Genomic DNA, 21,533 nt, shown 5'->3' on the forward strand with positions numbered 1-21,533 from the left:
CCCTTTTTCCTTGTAAGATGCTATAAAATGGCAGGAATACATTTGCCTGGAACAAGGCTAGATTACAATAGGAACTGAAGGCTGTCAGCAAAAAGCACTTTTAGGAAGGATTTGATAAAGTTGAGAATTCTTCAGGAGGCCATTCCCTAAAGCTGTGGCCACAGACCAGTGAAAGGATCAAATGAGTAGACTAGAGATAGCTAAGCAAAAAGGAGTGAAAAGCTCAGGGGAGATAAAGGGCTGCACAACAGAACAGCACTGATCTTTGGAATTGCTATTTTATTACCTGTTTCTGAGTAATCAGTTTAGTTACATTTCCTATCAGGAGAGACAACACTAGGCTTTGTAAAAGATAGGTTTCTTCCCCCCCCGCCCCCTCAACTCTTTTGAAGAATTACTTGAACACTTGGAACACATGGAAATGTAAGAAAGAACTCTCCCTGCCCTTCCAGTATTGTGACAAGGCCTAACCTAAAGGAACACTGATAAGTGATTTTCTTAAATTCAGACTAAATACCATAGACTTCATGTGTCCAACTGACTGCCCAAAAGATTTTATTTTTTAAGAGTATAAACAAGTTCATTTTGTCTCTGCCATCCGTGAGGAGGTGCTTTTGCAATTTTGACATGTGCAAGTTTTGGTCGTGCCAGAGGTAGGGAGGGGAATAAACTTCTGCACGCTTACAGAATAAGAGATCTAGTCACAGTTTTGCTCAAAATAGAGAAACAAATTACCGGAGTATCAGATTCCCTAAAGTAGCAGCATTTAAATTATTCAACGCTGATATTTAAGTGACATCTTACTTGCAGAAGATGTTTCCAGTGTCCCTTTCTCAGCAATTAAACAAACACCCCAACCCACCAGCTCTTGCTGTTCAAACCAGAAACCAATATACCTTACAGTGCTTCAGTGGTAAAAAGGCAACTGTGTAAAAGTGACACAGCTAATTCAACAGATCTGCTACCTGTACATGCTTTACAAAACAAATGTGTTCTTCTTGTTCATACTGTAGAGTCAATACATCTTTCTGAAAGTGAGTTGGGTTCTGTTGTGCCTCATGCATGAGTGATTCTAAGTGCGGAATCTTTTATCGTGTGGTAATGCATGAGCTGACAAGAACTCAGCTGAACTTTCAGATCCAGATTTAAGGCTGCATGACTGGCTATTGAAGTGTTCATCTTTCTGCTTGCTAAAAGAGCACATTTGGAACCATGGAAAGATATAAATATGGAATGATATGGATATCATTTTTAGTCATTTTTCAGATTATAATCACACTTGAAAGCAATATTCTAACGGGAGAACATAAAATAGACTTTTGTATCTCTGGCCAACATATGTAACCACTTTACTCTCACCCGCCACTAAACTAGAATCTCCAATGCTGTGCCATTTCTGGCATCCTTACGCAACACCCATAAATAACATTTTTTATAAAAGGAACTTTCTTTCAGGCCTTTACCTCTGCTGCTTGAATGTTCCAGGTAGAAGGAACCTGCTGTGTTGCTAATGTACCTGAGGTGTTCTCGGACAGTCTGCTGACTTCAGTGGAGCATAAGTAGCATGACAATAGAACACCAGGTGCAACAGAATGCCAGTAGGCAAAAATAACTGCATCCTTTTAACTCAGCAGTGTAAGGACTAATGATGAAAACATCCAGCTGACTCCTCTACCCCACACAACTGTTCACCTTCTTTCTAAATGTAGAGATGGAGCCAGATTCTTTCCTGTGCTCCAGCCCCTTTATGCCACTCTGGAAGTGGCCTTTGCAGAATAATCGTGGTGTAACATGTTCCTAGATAGTGCAGAGTTCTTTTTCTCTTCTGTTTCTACCACGCCTCTGCCCTAGCATAAGTAGGGGGAAAGGGTGTGGCCAGAGTATTGTGCACTCCAGCTATGCTCATCTGGTGTAATAGCCACTAAGAGGTTGTTGCAAGACAGTACAACAAAAAGCAACTCCAAGACTGCGCTAAATGCCAGGTCCCTGGTTAAAGCCAGAATATGGGAGGTGCAAAAAGAGATCCTGATCCCACTGAAATCTTTGACTTGGACAGTTGGTGATAAGGTTGTCTTCTCACTCCTCATTCTTCTCACTAGAACCCTTGTAATATCTATGGACTGAGTATTTTTCGATTCAGATCATGAGGTATCGTAATGTTTATAAACAATGTGTGAGTGCCTCATCCTCCTTTTCAGTCTGCATTATGGATGAGTTCTTGGTTCATGGTAGATCCTATATGCTTTTTCACAGCTGTATGCCACATACAATGCATTACTTTTAAGCAGCAAAAAAATAAATTGCAAACCTATTAAAAAAAAAGAAAAGCACTTGCCTTTTGTCTCCTGTTGTCACCGCCTTACAAGTACTGTCTTTGTGGTCAGAATATTATGTACTGTAGTGTCTCCTGGAGCATGAGTAGGTGACCTGCAGCTTTTGAGTTTGCAGACCCAAGAATTTGGGGCATTGAATAGTGTAGTTAAATGAATTTTCTCCTCCCATTTGCAGATTGCCTCTAATCTTAAGAAATGCATCAGGAATCTTTCTTTAAAGCTAATTTTTTTGTTTATCTTACAACTCATTTTGTATTTACTTCTCCCATTCTTCCAGTAAACGAAGCTGGTGAGTCGTCCGAGTATAATCCAAATCTCCTGGATGATCCTCAGTGGCCCTGTGGGAAACACAAGCGTGTCCTCATCTTTGCATCTTACATGGTAAAAAATTGGTATATTTTAACTGAGCAGCTGTTAGGCTCTCTGTGCATACGTACTCAGCGCATGGATGCTCAGTGTCAGTAAAGAACTACCTTGGATAAAATATGCCCTGTTTGAGTACCTATTGGGAAAGCTATAAATAGGCATAGTTGTGCATTGAACTTGAGCACTACTGAGTTAGAGAGCAGTGCCAAACACTACATTGGTAATAGATTACCAGAGAGCGCTAAGGATCTTCTGTCCTCAGGAAGATTAAACTTCTGTTTGAGATTGGATGGTGATGACCCAGTTAAGCATAGACTCTATTGCAGTGAATATGCAAGGAATGTATGTTCAGTCATGCATAAATTAGTTAATTTATTCCTAAACAATATTATGGACAAAGGCACATTTTAAAGATGTTACAGCAAAAGCTTGTCTATTAGAACTGTGTGGAAATGACTGGATATCAGTCATTTAGAACATTTTGTCTGTTACCTATAACCGTTGATCAGTAGCAGCTACAAAAAGTTAATTTTATGAGCCTCTGGGATTAGTTTACGCACAGCTACTTTGCTTAACACATTAAAGCAATTAGTCTTCCTGACCGTTTGTTCCAGGAGTGAACTCTATTTTATTAAATTAGAAGGCACTCTTAGAGCATGGAAATCTTGCAAAACAATGGACGCTAGTTATGTAGAGAGAAACAGTATAAAGGTCAAAGAGTAGATCCAACAACAAAAGGGAGAACTGATTTCAGGATTTTTGATGTCTGTTCCCAGGAACGCTGTCCGCTGGAGCTGTAGGATTCTCTGCCACTTCCCTCAAGAGAAACTGACTCAGAGCAACAAGACAGTAGTTGGGTCATTTGGGAGCTATGGTCTACTCCACGTCTTAGAATTAGAATTTCTTCATTTTGCCACACTTTGGCTCCTTTATTTTTTTCAAAGCATCGCAGTAAGATTGGGATTACTACAACTTTCCCTTGACATGGCCTTATTTCAACTGGTTGTCTAGCAGTTACTCTGCTCCACTAACTTTATGTGCATCACATGTAATGCTGATGTTTGTAACGGCAGGTTACCACTCTTAAGGCCAGAAGGCTTACTTTACCCTGCACAGACTTCATTCTCTGGCACCTCTTTGTCATGAGACCACATAGCCCTGCTCACGTATATTTATTGACCCTGAATGCTTTGGGGAAGAAGTGAACTCTTTCCTCTCTCATTATATAGGCCATGAAATAATACTTGGCTCTTAAATACACAAGCTTTACAATGCTCTGAAGAGGTGGACAGACTAATAGCAGATGGATGGCTTTGTGGCCTGTAACAGGCATCTACAACAGTGTCTAACATTCCATACTGGTCACTGGCACAACTCTATCGTGATAGTTTAGTGGGGAATTTCTCATGATGAGCGGTGTCACTGACAGTTGAGTTCCAGCTTCACAGGAGTGTCCCCACGCTGCCCTCTGTTTGTTGAAGGTAAAGCGTTGGGTAGCTAATGAAGCCTGTATGTCAGGCTCTGAGAAGCTTATACTAGAAAGGGAGCCTGATCTACTGGGCAAGTCGCTGACCCTCCCAGTTTCAGTTTGAGTCTGTAAAATGGGGATAATTCTGTCTTGCAAATTGCTGAGGTTTTTTTAATATTGTGTAAGCACTGGGTGTGCACTATACGAGTGCAAAATATTATTAAAGACGTGTCTGTCTTGCCTTTGTATCAAACAGAGGGTATGCTTGAAGGGCACCTATAATGCATTGTTGAAGGTGAAACCACAAATGTTATAGAAAATTTGCCTCTTGTGTTTCAGACCACAGTAATAGAATATGTGAAACCCTCAGACCTTAAAAAGGACATGAATGAAACTTTTAAAGAGAAGTTTCCTCACATCAAGCTAACACTGAGCAAAATTAGAAGGTAAGAAACAAGCACTTTAGAACAGAAAGGGGAGAGTGAATGGCCTTTAAGCCTCTTGTACAAGCTGCTTCCTCTAACACTTGTATGGAATTAAGTATTAATTCTATTAATAGTGTATATGATTAAATACTGATGATCTCTTATTACAAGTTAAGCTGGCTGTGGGATGGCAGTCATTACAAAAATACTTAAGATGCTGGGAATGGTCCTCATATAATTCAACCTAAAAGTAGTTATTTTCAGACAAATACTGCTTCCTTGTTAACTTAGTACTAACATAACGTTAGCAAATTACAACTGACTCAGCAATCCTTCTGCGAACTGTGGATCAAAACATAAGTGGACTTCAGAGCCTACAATGTGCTCCATCTTTTCTATAAGCAGTCTGTGCCTCCATCTGGGACCACATGGCTATCTGTTTCTATTTGAGTAGCAAGAAACTATCCTGTTTTGGATTGTTGTAGAAAACTGCAGAACGAAGAAAAAATCTAGGCAACTTCACCTTTCTGTGTCACAACATGGCAATTATCTTTAAAGAGAACTAGTGATATGTTATAGTAGCTTTTAGTGAAACAGTGATAAGAAATACAGATATTCAAAATATAATTTCAGATATTTTTAGAAATACCCTATGAACACATTAACTTCTGTCTTCAGGGAGGGGTACTGTAGCCCCTCTTTATAGGGGTGTAGTTTTGATGATACAGTGCTGTACTTCCCAGTGGGAAGACTGTCTTCTGTAAATAGCAAATTTAGGCCCTGACTCTGCAAACCCTTATGCGCTTTAATCCGATTCACTTCAGTGGGACTATGCATTAGCATCAATTTCGATAGGAGTCCCGTGAATGGCGGATTGGCAGGATTGAGCCCTATGGAAATTCAGACACCACTTAAAATTGCTGAAAATCAGTTTAGTAACTTTTAACAGAGTTTTCAGTTAACTAAAAAAATTTGGAACTGAGTTTTATTGGGACTTGAATTCTTATTTTCTCTGCCCTAATCTGTTTCATGAAGCTGTCAAGGTGGCAATTTCCTGTTTGGCTATTAATTCTTACATTTACACACTGAATATTTTCTTAGGGACTTAATTTTCTTAGTACAACCACTGCAGCTCTTTACAATCAGAGATATTACATCAGTTTTTATTTAATATATAGTGTCTTGGATGTGGAGAACTACAGATGAGGATGTTAAATTTGAAAAATCTAGTATTGTATTTGCATGCAGACACCCTGCCCTGAAGCCCTGTTCCCCTCTTCTCCTCAATAGCTCCTACTCCCTATTCTTGCATGTTTAGAGAGAAATCTTTCACAGATACAGCATGACCAATAGCACCACAAGCTTGCCACACTGCCCTGCTAATTTGCCTTAAAACTGATATAGAGGGACCATCTCCATGAGACGGGAGGTTGTCTCCTTGGCCTCTGAAAGTGCCAGTTAATGCCAGCAATCAAGGGGGTCGTTTCTGCATTGTGCAGGCCTGTCCACTGTCCAAACAGCCTTCAGATGGTAACAACATTGTTGAGAACTAGTCTGGATTAGATATGAACAGATTCATAAATTCAGGGCTCCAGTCCCTTTACCAATCCTTGATTCCTTCACGCTGCAGAGTTTCTAATGTCTTTTAGAAACCATTTCATGTGATAAAGGTATTTTGTCCCTACACAGTTTAAAGAGAGAGATGCGGAACCTGAGTGAAGAGTGCAATCTAGAGCCAGTTACTGTGTCAATGGCATATGTTTACTTCGAGAAGCTTGTTCTCCAAGGCAAGCTCAACAAACAGAACCGCAAACTGTGTGCTGGTGCTTGTGTGCTTCTTGCAGCCAAGATCAGCAGTGATCTCAGGAAACATGAAGTTAAACACCTTCTTGATGTAAGTATAGTTTGAATTATGTCATACACTGTCATAAATAAGCTCTGCCTTTTTATTAAGATTGTGGTCTTGTATTTTAAGAGCTAAGACCAAGACTTTTTCAAAAATGAGTATCCAAATTTAGGCTCCCATCCTAAAATCAGGCACCTGTTTTGGGCGGGGAATGGCTTGTCTTTATTTGATCTCCAAACAGCACCTGTAAAGCTTATGGACTTGTCCCTTTCAGCATGCAAAAACCTGTGTGTTTGCATAAACTGGGTAATTTGGTTCCCAGTTACCAGAGTTGAACCCATAAATTGGTCTGTTTCTAGTTTTGGAAGCCAACTGCATATTTGATTCTGTATGTATGTACAGCTCAGACCATAACATGATTACTTTTCTTTCTTATGCTGGTATGATCTGTGACAATCTAGTGGCTATCCTGCTGATCCGATTTTCTCCTCTTCTCTTTTCCCCCTCCCCACTCCCCTCTCAAAAAATGCCATTGCAGAAACTAGAAGAAAGATTCAGATTCAACAGACGAGATCTCATTGGATTTGAATTTACCGTGCTTGTAGCTTTGGAGCTGGTCCTCTATCTTCCTGAAAACCAAGTTTTACCTCATTATAGGCGTCTCACACAGCAAGCCTAACCAAAGCTACATTCCAGCTGCTCACCAGTGGCTCTGGGGATTAACAGCATTACTGAACACTTTGCTCCTGAATTTGACACTTGCCACTGACCTTTTCTATGTCACAGTGTGCATCAGATCATGCCTACAGCTAGTTTGAAGACTGCAGCATGATTTTTAAACAGTCAAGATGTACATTAACGATACAGGTACCAAATCTGTATCAGGAGATGGTACAGAAAGGGTTGTCTTGAACTTTATTTTCCTTTGGACATTAAAGCACAAATGATTCACAAAATAGCTGCCTTTGTGGCTGCTGGTTATTCTGTATTTTCCTTTTCAGTTTTACTAGGAAATGGTCAGTTCTTCCCTACAATGGATGCTACACTATTATTCTCTTAGATTGTTTCAACCTTTATTTTCTTCCTTGAAACTAAAGGGAGCATCATTTCCATTCAAAAAAATCATAAACTTCAAATAGAATATCTGAGAATTTTCTTGCATTTTTACATTAATAAAATGCATACTTTATTTTTTTAAAGATGTGCCTAAAACTGACTGGTCTGGTACCAGTACTTTTTACGTTACTTATGTTGCATAATAGTGAATCCTGAATTTAAATAGCAATGTATCCTTTACCTGCATTTGCCTTGCATATAGTGAAAACAGTTCCAGTATATCTGCACTAATATTACAGAGGGGATTTGTACTATAGATCTATAGGTAGCAAGTTGAAACTATTCTAGTTCAACTTCTTTAACTATTAATACCTGAATAAAGGTTTTATTTTAAAAAAGGAAAGGAAGATTGTGTTCGGAAATCTATCGTGACATATCACACTTGTTGAACACATTAGCTGCAGCAAAGCAGCTTGTAGTCCATTGTTCAATTGGAGATAAGAAATTGACTTACATGTGAGAGAATCACCGTATTATCATTTATAATTTTGATTTGTTTACTATAGTCTGAAACTAAGCACCTTTTTAAACATGACCATGTCTATCATGAGTGATCTTTCTCTGCTTTGTACACAAGTGTTTCAAGCCAGTACTGTTATCGCTTCCAAACTAAGCCAATGAAACAAAGTATGTCCAGTTGTTAAATTGCTACTTTTTACTCAGTTCTTCCAAGCATTGTGCCACTGTGATGGCCCTCATGAAACTGGCATTTGTTGCACGTTTGATCAGCCATTTAGTTAGAGGTTAATGTTCAGCAGCACTCTGATGTTTATGCAAAGGTTAAATAACTTCTTCCACTGTTGCCCAGACATTTGGTTTAAACAGTTCTGAAACATGTTGTACCTTTAGTAATACAGTTAGTCGCTCTTGGGTTTTTTTCTAAGCAATATTATGATACAAATAAGTGTTTGTGTGTGTGTTTGCAAGGGACAAAAATAATACAAAATTTCTTTGTTTGTGACTAACTTAGATACTAGACCTCTTCCTGAGGTAAAAAGGCTACCTGGTCTCTGATACATGGAGTACTGTAAATTTCAACTCCTTGTGTGTTTGTTGTGGCCACTAAATAAGAACAAACATAAAACTGGCGTCTTGCTATTCAACTACATTTTATCTACGGCCAGTTTGACTTCAGTGAAATTGAAGCAAACTTAGTAGAGCCTTTCTCTTAAGCAGCACTTGAAAGGGATTTTATACATCTAAATGCAGTAATACCACTCAAGTCCTAAACCTAGTAGCTTCTATTTAACAACAACTTTAGTGCAAGTAAATATGCACCTTCTGGTCAATGCGCAGGACATGAATTTTATAACGCTGCTTCTCTGTAAAGTTTAACATGCATGATGATTTATTAATCTGGGAGAATTTTACAAACTTTTAAAATTGGAAGATAGTGAACATCCAACTTGCCAGTTGAATTTATTTTCCAGAAGAGAGGTTAGAAAATTCAGTTATTTGCTAATGTTCTATACTGAATAATTAGTGCTGGTTTTATAAGTTCTAATTTACTAAAGTATTAGACGAACACTTGTGGTTTGCCAACTTAGCTTTTTTTTTTTTTTTTTAGAAATAACACAGTGCACTCAATTAATAATGGTCCACTATCTGCTACAGATTTCTCCAAATCAGGCAATACCTTTTCTTTATCTAAGTATGGACAAATTTAATATGGAACTTAAGTGTTTGGGGAAGTGGTAAATGTAAAACTTCACAGGGTATTTGTCCAAAAAAATGTAATATCATTTGTCATGTTACTGTAAATATGTCTAAAAATTTAATGCTCCCAGACAACTTGTGCTCCTGTTTTTAATTATAGGAGTTAAATTGCTTTAAACTAATATGTAACAGAGAAAAGATGCTCTGACTGAAATGTAAACATTAAAGTCTAATCCTGCAATCCTTCCTCAGACATTGGATTGGAATGGAAGCTGTGCCTGAATAAGGATGCAGGTTGTTGCGTCAGTGTGTAAATGGGCAAGCTGGTTTTATTCTACCAGCAAAATGTAAAATGACACCTTTCTAAGCTAGAGCATGTATTCTTCAGAGCCGTGTTTTAAGGCTTTACCGTAATAGGTGCTCATTTTAAACCTCTGCATGTGCACATCCAAAGCTCTGAGCGCTAAAGTCCTAGATATTATGGCTCAAAATTGTATCATGGGAATGGTCTATTATATAGTGTTCACTGTGTAAATTCCTATAAGAAATAGAAGAAAACTCTTCTGTAACACTATAGAAATCTTGTTTCAAGTCTGAAGATGGGTTATTGATCCCAAATAGTCATTTTAACCAACCATCTACAACTTGTATGTTGGGTTCCTTTTTCTGTGACTTATCTGTACAGAAATAGTGATCCTCTTGGCAAAGGCAGTGACGTACATACGTGTGTGTGTGTGTGTGTGTGTAATGTTTTATAGGAGTTAGCATTCTCTTCCCTAAATTGGCTTAGAGTTCTATTCAGTTAAGCCTTATTGTGATATATTTATCTGGTTATAGGAAAGCTGCCACTGTGTGGTAGAAAATATTACTGCAACATTATCAATGTCTAAACCAAAATGGGACCCAACATAACATTCTAAGAGAGATGTTGCACTTTTTCATAAAAAACAAAACATTTTTTCCTTTAAAGAGAAATGCTGGTCTCTTACATATGGGGGTGTGGTTTAATTATGTATCACATGTAAATATGGTGCTGCTTAGATTCAGCACAACAAAAAGATTCTTGATAGGAGCCTGTACATTTTATGTAAGCTGTTATAGTTTTGTGTCTTGGTAAATTAAATTAAAGTCTCTTGTTTGTAATTTGTCTAATATCTTTTGATGAAATTGTGGGATTGAGAAGCTGTGAAATAAAATTTGTTTTGATACATATTTTGTAACCAGTCAAGTTTGACATATTTTGGCTTGTCTGGAAAATATTCCTTTAAGAACACTCTAGCCGTAAGAGCCTTTCCTTTGCCGCCTCCTAAATACCTGGCAGAAAGAGACAATCCAAGTCAGTTTGCAAAAAAACTATTCAGGATAGTTTCATGTACGACACTTGCCGCTGAATCCTTATCCCATGTCTGTGGGTTTTCAATAATGCCCTATTTAAAAAAAAAAAAAAAAAAAAAAATACTGTGTGAAAGGACCACACAAACTGGAGAAGCTGACTAAACATACATGGAAACTACTGCTGTCTAATTAATTTAGTCTTTCAGTTACAGCAATCCTAGGAAAATTTCACACTGAAATGTGATTATATGGCAGGCTTCATTTAATACATTTTTAGCTCTAGGACAAATTCATTTAACAAGGCAGATACTTACTACCTCATAGACTTTAAGGCCACAGGGGCCCATCATGATCATCTAGTCCAGGGGTTCTCAACCTTTTTCTTTCTGAGGCCCTCCCAACATCCTGTAAAAACTCCACGGCCCCCTTGTTCTACAACAACTATTTTCTGCATATAAAAGCCAGAGCCAGTGTTGGAGGGTCGCAAGCAGGGCAACTGCCTAGGGCCCATGGCACAGTGGGTGCCACGTTGCTAAGTTGCTCAAGTTTCAGCTTCAGCCTTGGGTGGCAATGGTCAGGGCCCTAGGCTTCAGCCCCAGATGATGTGGCTTCAGCTTTCTGCCCTGGGTCCCCTCCCTGCAAATCTAATGCAGGCCCTGCTTAGTGGACCCCCTGAAACCTGCTCGCGGCCCCACAGGGTGCCCTGGACGCCTAGTTGAGAATCACAGATCTAGTCTGACCTGCTCATTGCAGGCCACAGAACCTTGCCCACCCACTCCTGTAATAGACCCATAATCTCTGGCTGAGTTACCGAAGTCCTCAAATTGTGATTTAAAGACTTCGTTACAGAGAATCCACCATTTACACTCATTTCAACCTGCAACTGACCCAAAAAGGAAGGCAAAAAAACCCTGGGTCTCTGCCAATCTGACCCTGGAAAAAATTCCTTCCTGATCCCAAACAGTGTGATCAGTTAGCCCCTGAGCATGTGGACAAGACCCAGCAGCCAGACACCTGGGAAAGAATTCTCTGTAGTAACGCAGTCCTCCATATCTAGTGTCCGATCACTGGTCATTGGAGATATGTCACCTGAAAGTACAAACTGGGAGGACTCCACGCAGAACAGAACACAGCGGTGCCACAAAAAGAAAAGGAGTACTTGTGGCACCTTAGAGACTGCCAGTGGTGCCCCAGCTCACTTTGAGAACAGACGTGCTTGTGAGACAGAGAAGCGACAAAGGAGGAAAGAAAGGGCACAAGAGTTCAGCCAACAACTGTCTCTTACACCTGTCACTTCCGTGGGAAAATCTGCAAGGCATGAATTGGGCTCCTCAGACACTTAAAAAAACCCACCAATGAACCCCCTCAGTAAACACCCTCCTCGCATGGAGGGATTGCCAAAGACCTGCTATTGCACGCAGTCTCATCGTACCATCTTCTCCATAAACTTATCAAGCTCAGTCTTGAAGCCAGTTGAGTTTTCTACCCCCACTACTCTCCCTGGAAGGTTGTTCCAGTCTCCTGTCCATGCCCCTACTATTTAAAGTAAGGACTGCTGTTTCTGTGTGTCTCCCCCTGGTTCCCAAAACTGAACTGCTTCCTAAACTACTGCTTGCTCACTTTCACGTGTATATGGCATCTGCAGAGCAACATACTGTAGATGCAGTTGTATGTCCATAAGGCAAGAATTTCAAGCCCTCCTCTGTGACATTGTGGATATCATCCAATTCACCTTTGAATCTGTATTTGGGGCACTGTGTTGTGTTTGGTTTGGATGTTCTCACCCCAGTCGCATGAAGGGGAATTTTTGATTTTCCACTTGTGCATTGAGTAGCCACATCTTCCAGGGTTTGTTTGGATGCAGTTGAAAGTGGTCCAAAGTTTGCATAGCAGGTCGAAACCAGGAGGGCAGCTTTTTGGGTCAGTAATAATGTGCTTGCTTGGAATGGTAAGTGGGGTCCAGACACTTTGCCATTCCCCGGCCAGATCCAGAGACATCAAATGGTCATGTGTGGTCTATAATGGTTTTTGCTATTGCTGTTTGAATCAACTTTTACCGTGTCTGGCAGCCTCAAATACTGCTTTTGTCTCATGCAGCAAATGAATAAGTTAAATAAAAGGCAGCCATAATTATATACCCACTATAGATAACGTAGAATGTTAATTTAGTTCCACAGACATGGCCTCTGAATTCGAGCCAGTGGCAAGCTGATCGCCAATTGCTAAAACAAGAAACAATCCACAGATGGCTCCAAAGTGAAGTTCTAAATCTAATCAATTCAAACTAGACACTTGTTTCAATGCCTTACTTTTAATAACAGCTGTTAGGGTATTTATTCCTTTACCTACTTACTTCCCTGGTCCTTCTCGCATGAACAGATAGGAACAATACCCGAAGTCCAAAGGTGCAAATAATTTGATGTTTATTGAGGTAAACTTCCAGCAAGCATGATTCCAGTTTCCTTCCTTAGTATCCCCCTTCCCAGCTCTGACACCACTGAGCCTTACCTGTGTCCCTGTTCCTATTCCCCACCCCTTACTTCCTGATTAACTTCAGACTATCTAGTAAAACCTGAGTTCTGCTTAGCTATACCTTAACCTATCATTTTACTAAAATTTAACTAACCAATCCTAACATATTGTAACATGATTATTTAACCAATTATATCCCACCACCTTAATTAGTTTACACCCAGCAAAATTAATTATGCAGCAAACAAAAACAATCTCAGAACCAGACAGAGATTCATACAAACAATAGGGAAATGGGGACTACAATAACAGAACAACACAAAAATGAGGATTTCATATCCCAGCTATGAATAAGTAAGTTCTTGCCAGACAGAATGCCATTAAACTAAGTTTTCTTTTAATTTTCTAGACACTTCCCTTTCTCTGGAGGTGATAGGCATTATCAGGACAGGATTGTATTCCTAACAGCCCAATAGCACCTTATTTCAATGTGACTAGTTTGGAATGTGAGGATGTGACCATACGCTTCCCAGCTTATGGCTGCCTCTGCTGCTTAACCAAAGATCTTAGCCTAAGAACAGGGCCTCAGACTGTCACAGTAAGAAAAGGCCCTTATGCCGGCAGACAGTGATTTTAATTCTTTCTTTTATACCTCTATAACTAGCTAAGATAAGAATACACCTAAATTCTTAAAGTATAGGCCTTTACAAACAGGCCTGAATATCTATATCCTAACAGCAGCTCACATTTTAAAAAAATTAATCCTAAAGTGTCAGGAATTGAGATTTCTGTACTGCAGCCTTCTCTAGGATCACAGCCCAATCCACCAAAGTAAGTAATCACCAGCATCCAGACATGCTTCAGCCCAACAGAGGAGGAGGCATACAAGGCAGTTTCCTTTAGACTTCTGATGCATCCATTACTATTTGCAGAGTGCAGCAGTTGTTCCAAGCTACCCTTTTCCTTTATCCCATATGGATTTTTGCCTTGATTAAAGCTAGTTACAGTAGCTAATGCTCTCTGAAAAACATAGGTGTGGGAACTGGACAGACAGAACAAGCCTCAGAACACCTACCCCTTCGTTTTAATTGTTCTTGTTTCTTATCCACTGAAGTAAAGGCCAAAAGCTAAGGCATTCATGCTGTCCAGCAAGAAAGCTGAGACATTCTTGTCATTCATATAAATGTGCAGCACTCAAGAGTACTTTCATCCATACCGATGCATCTCAAAGCACTTTACAAAGTATGTTTTACAGATGTAAAGGAAATGAGGGGCAGAAGGTTGAGATTTCCCAAGATCATACCTCAAGTTACTGATGGAAATGGGATTAAAACAAGTGTGCACAAGTCCCAGTCCTGTTCTATTGGCCCTGGACCATGCAGCCAGGCACATGTCCAACTAAGGCCTTCCCCCACTCTTATTTTCCATTGCTACAGTTTTTAGCTTAGTTAAAAGGCTGTCCCACTATCAAGCAGCTCCCATTAAGATACTGTTTCCCATATGAAAAGGGGTGGGGGAGAGTTAGGTAAGGGCAAGCAATCACTAATGTATCATTGGAGTCAGAGGGGTGCTCAGCCCTCACAATCCCCATTGATTTCCTACTGCTAATTTTCAAGATCATTTCCAGGCTTTCTCCCAATCACTAGGGAGGGAGAAGGAGGAGCAGTGGCAGGAGCTCTCCCATTCAAGCTGGAGTAAATGTCGTCCTAATACAGGGCCTTGAACTATGTTGGCTGTAGACAAACAACTGCAGTTCTGTTCTAGGACAGCAGTTCTCAAACCGTGGAGCAGGACCCCAAAGTGGGTCACCACCCCCATTTGAATGGGGTCATCAGGGCTGGCTCAGACTTTCTGGGGCCCAGGGCCGAAGCCCCAGCCCCACTGCCCGGGCCAAAGCCCACTGCCTGGGGCTGAAGCCCTTGGGCTCAGGCTTGCCCCGCGGCCTGGGGTCGTGTAGCGACGTTCGCTGTTGGCAGGGGGCCGCCGCGCCACGGCGTGGGAGAGCCGCTGTGCTAGGGTGAGAACCTGAGGCCGAGGAGCGGAAGACCCGACCCGCCAGGGCCGTGGCAGGAGCCAGTTCAACCTGGGGTTCATGTTTCCACAGCACTGGGACGGGCCTTACTCAGAACCTGTTGGCTTTTAGCTCGTGCTGTAGAGGCTCGTGCACTCGGCTCCCGCGGTCCCTGGTTCGATCCCGCCCGCCGGCAACCGGGGTCTGTCGGCGTTACAGGTGGGGGTTTGTCCGGCATTTCAGCGGGGAAGTCTCAGGACCGGACAGTGCCGCTCTGGGGGCGGGTTATTATTTGGGGGTGGGGGGGTTGTTATGTTGGGATTTCCCGCCAATCGGAAATCGCCTTCCCCGCCCAGCTCTGTTGATATTGGGGGTGGGGGGGCTGTTCCTGCCACCTACGGCTCGAGGCTACCCGCCCCTGGTCTCGGCAGCTCAGGTCTCAGCTCTGTTCAGATTTATTAACCCCCCCCCCCCCCCGGTAGCGGGGGCGGGTGGATTCCGCCGGCGGGCTCCAGCTAACGGCGCCTCGCGCTCCCCGCCGGGCCCCGCCACTGACGTCAAGGACGCTGCCCCGGAAGCGCTCGCGTCTTTCCCCGTCTGTGTGTTGTCGCTTCCGGGCGGGGGGTCCCGCCCTTTCCGGTCTGGGCTGGCGGCGAGGTAGGAGGCCAGGGGCGGCCGGGCTGGCGGGGCTGCAGGCCGCGGGGGCTGTGGAGATACCGGTGGGCGGCGGCGTCGGGTTCCCTGCCCGTCTTCGGGCCCGGGGGTGAGGCGGGGCGGCCTCGGCCCGGGGTCGGTTCTCCCGTCTTGTCCCACGTCCGGGCCGGCCGTCAGCGGAGAAAGCCCCGGTTCGTCTCCCTTGTGCCGGGGGAGGGGGCTTGTCTTCCCGTCCCGAGCCCAGCCACGTGGGGCGGCCCGGCTTTGCCTGCCCCCCCGGCCCCGTGCGGCGCTGAGGTGCCTGGGGCCGGGGTTGGGCCCGTTGGTCCCAGGTTGGAGTTGGGGATTTAATGGCTCCAGCCCCAGTGACATCAGAGAATCCGCCCCCGTGCATGAGGCTGAGGGGCTGGGACCGCGCAGATCACCGAGCCCGGGGCGAAGCGCACGAGGGTTGAGGGCGAAGCACTTGTCATGGGGCCCTGGTTGTTAGAGCAGGCAAATACGCCTGCTTGTCTCTGGGAAACGCTGCAAAACCTTCCCTTTTGAAAAGGCCTGTCCACCAGGAGAATCACACAACACTGACGTGCCCACAAAATCCATCCCCACAAAAACTAGCAAAATGCTCAAAAAGCAGACTTGACCGCAAGCGGAGTGGTATGTGTTGCAAAAAGGGAGAAAGAGACTCCATTAAGCTCACAAGGGGCTTTGTTATTGCCACTGACCTTATGAGACAGGCATACCGATACTACAGGATAAAATGTAAGATGGATAGACCGAGGTGTGCTCAGGCTGAGCTGGAGAGCTCTTAGTAGGCTAGGCTGTTAGAACATGTATGTGAGTACTTGATTGGTAGGGTATGATCCTGTGATTTATGTCCCCTTAGGTATCTCCTCTTGCACATCCCTGTGTGGTAGCATATAGAAAAATAAGATGCAGAACGACGCTGGGGAATTTGTGGACCTGTATGTGCCTCGTAAATGGTGAGTGCCTTTCCTTGGTGCTGTTGTATAGGGACATGGGTCTTTCTAGGCTGACTCAGATGGTCAGTCTTGTGCAGCCTCCTGGATCCAACAGTGTCAGTATCCCCATAATAAACCTCACTGGTATATGATGCTGTGTGAGGATCAGTTTATGCCCTGAAGGGTGAAACTTGCTAACCAAAGCACCAGTTCACTATATTGTATGAAGGGGTTAATTTAGTTGAATGACTGCTACCTCTTAGATTCCAAAGCCAGAAAGGACCATTGTGATCATATAATCTGACCTGGGTAACAGGCCATAAAACTTCTCCAAAATAATTCCTTTATTGAACTAGAGAATATCTTGACTTAAAACTTGTCACTGATGAAGATTTCACCACGACAATTGATAGTGTTCCAGTGGTTAGTTACCTTCACTGTTTAAGAGAAAAGAACTTAACTTTCACAAAAGCACATAGGCATTAGCAAGTGACCAGATTGGTGTTGTGTCATTTTGTTCTGACCTTCTTCAAGGGGGAGCAAAAACTTATAAAATTAACTGCTCATTTGTGAGTATGTGTTTATTTCCTACAGTAGTGGTTTCCTGAGCTCCTTCTGGGTTCTTAAGAGTTTTTACCATGAATTCATGATTACTCACTGTATCTGGATTCCACAATGTTTAGTCTAAAAGTCACAGTTTTAGGATTAAGATAGGCAAAGAATTAAACAGAAGTACTGGGAAGTTTTTTTAATAAGAAATTCAGATAAACCTGGATGCTATTGCAAGGGCTAGTTGACTCTATTCCATCACCACCACTGCTGTGTTACTAAATAAGTAGCATTCCTCTCAGACATCCTAGGCAGCTACATTTCAGTTTCTTATAGTTGCTTTCCAGAGCAGGTATGAATACATATTTCCAGTGTGAGAGTTATCTTCATTTACATGCAGTGAACATAGCGCTAAATACATTCTAAAAATAATGAAATAGGCCAACATTATGATTATTTACTGCCCTAGCTAAGTGCAATACTGCCAAATAAGAGCCAGGTTTAAATCCAGCGTCAGGCCTATTTTTAACTGTATGATCTTTGAGCTGTCTGATGCCTTGACTATCACCATCAAACTGCTAGCCCAGCTGCACCCATACCGTGGATAGGCCTTTAATAGGCTTTGAGTAGTATAATACCCTCCTGGTATGCTTCTTATTTTAACTTCATATTACCTCTTTCCTCAGCTCTGCTAGCAACCGAATAATCGGTGCGAAGGACCATGCTTCCATTCAAATGAATATTTCTGAGGTAAGATAACTCGTGACAGATGTAGATCTAATTAGAGTATTTTAACTATTTGTGAAATTTAGAGCCTTCAGTTTCACTAACATTTATGAAGTGCTCAGTGTGATTGTTGTATTCTATCTCCAAGTACGTCTAATACCATCTCAAGAGCATTGGATGTAATTTATCTTGGCAGCTTGTTTTGGCAAATCTGCCTCTGTTGTGCTTTGTACAGGATTTGTCATTTTTTAATATTCATGGGGGAAATGTGGCTTAGTAGTTAAAGTATGGAACTGATAATTGGAAGTCTTGCAATTTTGTCTCTGCAATTTGCTTACTGTGTGGATTTGGGCAAATTACTTTATTTTTACATCACCATAATATGAACGTTTTTAAGTGATTTTATTTCCCATTAAATGTTGAGAAAAATTCTCTTGTTTACCATATTTCATTATTCAAGGATTGGGGATCAGCAGAAATGAAAAACAAATCCTTGTGCTATTTTAAGGGTCTCTGCAGGATTTAATCTTACACTGCTCAACATTCTCTTTCTGGAAAGCTTCCCTACAACTTGAAAAAGTGAGATCATTTGTGTCCTTTTTCTTGTGCATTTATCTGGCTGCAGAACAAGACGGATTCTTCCAAATTTGATATGGTACTAAATCCAGAGAAGCCCGCTTGTCATTAAGGCAGCTAAATCCACAAACTTATTTTTAAATTGGACATGTACTTGTGTCCCAAAAGAGACTTTGACTTTATCTTCTATCCAGGCCTTTGTTAATACACCAGTTTGTTACTGGTTATTGTATTCCTATTATGTTGTCTGATCCTAAATCCATCAGACTCTATGGACCTTTTATGTAAGTGGAGGAACTAACCTCTCATTTTTAATGTGGACATTTGGTTCAGGTTTTGTGATTCATGACATTCTGACCATTGGATCCATTTCTCTGCAAACAATTACCTTTTGACACCTCTTGTTTGCAAACTTGATCTTTTTTAGAGGGTAAAGCATTACATGAATTGTGTCTCTACCATCATGTCTACTTAATCAAAATGATCTAATTATAATTGTAGGTTGACAAGGTCACAGGCAGAGTCAATGGCCAGTTCAAAACTTATGCCATTTGTGGAGCAATTCGTAGGATGGTAAGAATATTTTCTTGAAAATTAGGAAATGTGTTTACTCCATCTTAGATTGGTTGGACTGTTTATCCCCATGTGATGCATGTTTGGCCTTTGTGAAAAGTTTGTGATCTCAGTCCAACTCTAAGTTGATTAGTGTGTCTATCACAAAAACCATACCTCTCATCTGGAACACTATTTGGCAGACTCAGTAAAAAGAACGAAGACAGTGGACCCCATCCAACTTCTTTTTAAATGGAAAAAAAACTCTTGACTTTAATGGGAGTTTGTACAGGGCCAGTCCATCATAGAAACACTGCTATTCTTTATCCACAAGTTGTTCTTCCTCCAGAAGATATCTGAGGCACACTGTCGGGGGAATGTAAGGATGTTAGTATTGTTGCTTCCTGTGCTACTCACTGGATAGAGGATTTCTGTTTCTAAAGTTCTCAGTCCAGTACCTTTCATGAGACCTTAATCAGTTTTAAATGTAAAACAAAAACCTAGCTTGTATTCATTCTGTTTAGATTTGAGAGGTGAATTTCACAAACAAATTCCATTACCGAATCAACTTCTCCACTTATTTGTTCTGATATTTTTTTCTGGTTAAAACATGTATAATTAAATTGTCCAATAATCTGTACTAATGAAATCAGTAAAATAAATAGTTGAAGGGTTGTTTTTTTTTTTTTTGTGGCAACCAGTGTACCAAGTGACCAATTTCTAGAGCAGTGTTGGATCTGTGGTGTTTGTAAGCAACACAAAAATCCAGCTTTTAAGATTTCTTTAAACCAACACAGTCTGCGGCTTTTTCTGCACTTTTATCAGGATGCTGTGTGTTTGTAATAACAAGATATATCACTGAGCATCAAGTGACATAATGTATGACGTTAAAAACACTTTCTGGTACTGCAAGATGGCAAAAAAGTTGATGAATATTTTGAATACTTTTGGAAAAGCTGATTCGCACAAATAGCATTCCATCAACAGATTTATACATCTTGAAACCTTTGATGCTTCCAGAAATGTTGTTAAGTAACTGAGCACCTCACATCTCTCGTTTTACATTTAAAAATGAGAAACCAGGGATTATAGACTGTGTTTCAGAACTCCATTTTTTTCTATTTAAGGGTGAATCTGATGATTCTATTCTGCGTCTGGCAAAAAATGATGGGATTGTTTCCAAGTAAGTATGTTTATTTCATCTTTGCAAAGGTTATCAATGTGATTTCCTTTCCAGGTTCTGAAGTTCTAGGTCTTGATGAAAACATGTATTCTGGATTTACAGGCTGTTTATGAAGTTTCACAAAAATATTTATTAAAGCTGCTGAAACAGATTATGATTTTGTAACAATTTTGTTTGGTTTTCTTTTCCAGGAATTTCTAACTGAAGAGGCTCTCTGATATGGAACATTTTGTTGTAAAATAAACAGCTTAAATGTATTTGATGTGCAGTGTTTTATTTTAGTGCAGAACTGTAAATGCTAGTGGGTTTTTTAAAGTTGCCTAAAATATCTTCAAATGTTTGTGCAGGAAAGTTACAGAACTGACTAATTCTGAGGACCTAGAGATGAAACCTTTTAATAACCCAATATATAGAACTGTGCCTCATTTGAAAATTCGGGTCTGCATTTTTGTTAACTTAAAACTTTCTCATCCAAATTTAGTATATGTTGCAAATTTAGCTCATGGTATTACCCTTGCTTTAACTTTCTACAACATAGATCAAGAGTTGAATGTTTTGCAGGTATAGCAGTCTGAAAACACTTAGAAATTGTTTGATTCTGCCTGTGCCATCAAAATGTGTTTCAGAAGGAAAGCTTATGTAGGATATGCCCTTGTGGGTTAATTTGACTGAGACTATTAAAGTCTAGGCTCAGCTTTCTTCTGCTAATATTGGTGCCGTATGTGTTTCTGCCACTGATGTGCTCATACTCTTGGCTCTTCTGTTGAAAGCTTATCGTGTGTCCTTATAGGAAATGCTTACATTTTCTTAACATGCTTTACCCGTATTAATTACTCTGTAAGAGACAAAATATTCAGGAAAACTTCACTTTTCATATGACCTCAGATGTTAAAAAGTAGGGCATTATGCTGTCTGAGAAACTCATTTAAAATATCTAAACAATATTTTAATACATAGCATACAGGTCCTTTAATGGCCTATTAATTTTTTTACCTGCTGACATGTTATTTTTAGCTATCTCACTAACAGAGCCCATAGGGAGTGCAGCCAGTTGGAATGAGAATACACATGCTGACACTGCCTCTGTTATCTGTCAGTTCCCTGTCTCTGGCTAATATCCACCACATAGCACTTTTGACCTGAAGCTCACAGCTGTTCTTGCCTTTAGGTTTTGAAAGAATTGTTTCCAAGTTTTATTTATCATACCTCAGGTGTTTTATTTCAATGGCAAATGGCTGGCAAGCATGCAAACTCAATACTCAGTTGATGAAATTGGCATTGTGAAAGGAGATTGGCTGGCTGAGGT

The 21,533-nt window shown here is 41.0% G+C and overlaps 2 protein-coding genes across 3 annotated transcripts in view; both read left to right on the forward strand.

Moving 5' to 3' along the window:
• CABLES2 (Cdk5 and Abl enzyme substrate 2) overlaps positions 1–10,422 on the forward strand; it is a 42,514-nt gene extending 32,092 nt beyond the window's left edge. For both annotated transcript variants that reach the window (XM_073309123.1, XM_073309125.1), the window contains 4 exons: positions 2,611–2,714; positions 4,507–4,613; positions 6,282–6,486; positions 6,977–10,422. In XM_073309123.1, the coding sequence (XP_073165224.1) occupies positions 2,611–2,714; positions 4,507–4,613; positions 6,282–6,486; positions 6,977–7,117 (557 nt within the window). In that variant the 3' untranslated portion in view covers positions 7,118–10,422. The remainder of the gene's footprint in view (positions 1–2,610; positions 2,715–4,506; positions 4,614–6,281; positions 6,487–6,976) is intronic.
• A 5,164-nt stretch (positions 10,423–15,586) lies between these two features.
• RPS21 (ribosomal protein S21) lies at positions 15,587–20,484 on the forward strand. Its single transcript, XM_073309126.1, has 6 exons — positions 15,587–15,685; positions 16,566–16,662; positions 17,877–17,940; positions 18,994–19,065; positions 20,172–20,227; positions 20,419–20,484. Exons 2-6 carry the CDS (start codon positions 16,613–16,615, stop codon positions 20,426–20,428), a joined length of 252 nt encoding a protein of 83 aa, XP_073165227.1. The 5' UTR covers positions 15,587–15,685; positions 16,566–16,612; the 3' UTR covers positions 20,429–20,484.
• The last annotated feature ends 1,049 nt before the right edge of the window (positions 20,485–21,533 follow it).

This window comes from Lepidochelys kempii, chromosome 13 (genome assembly GCF_965140265.1).
Source record: "Lepidochelys kempii isolate rLepKem1 chromosome 13, rLepKem1.hap2, whole genome shotgun sequence".
Taxonomy (NCBI): Eukaryota; Metazoa; Chordata; order Testudines; family Cheloniidae; genus Lepidochelys; species Lepidochelys kempii.

Coding starts and splice junctions, on each gene's coding strand:
- RPS21 (XM_073309126.1), top strand. CDS start 16,613: ATGCAGAACGACGCTGGGGAATTTGTGGACCTGTATGTGCCTCGTAAA. Junction 16,663..17,876: donor CTGTATGTGCCTCGTAAATG/GTGAGTGCCTTT, acceptor CTCTTTCCTCAG/CTCTGCTAGCAACCGAATAA. Junction 17,941..18,993: donor TTCAAATGAATATTTCTGAG/GTAAGATAACTC, acceptor TTATAATTGTAG/GTTGACAAGGTCACAGGCAG.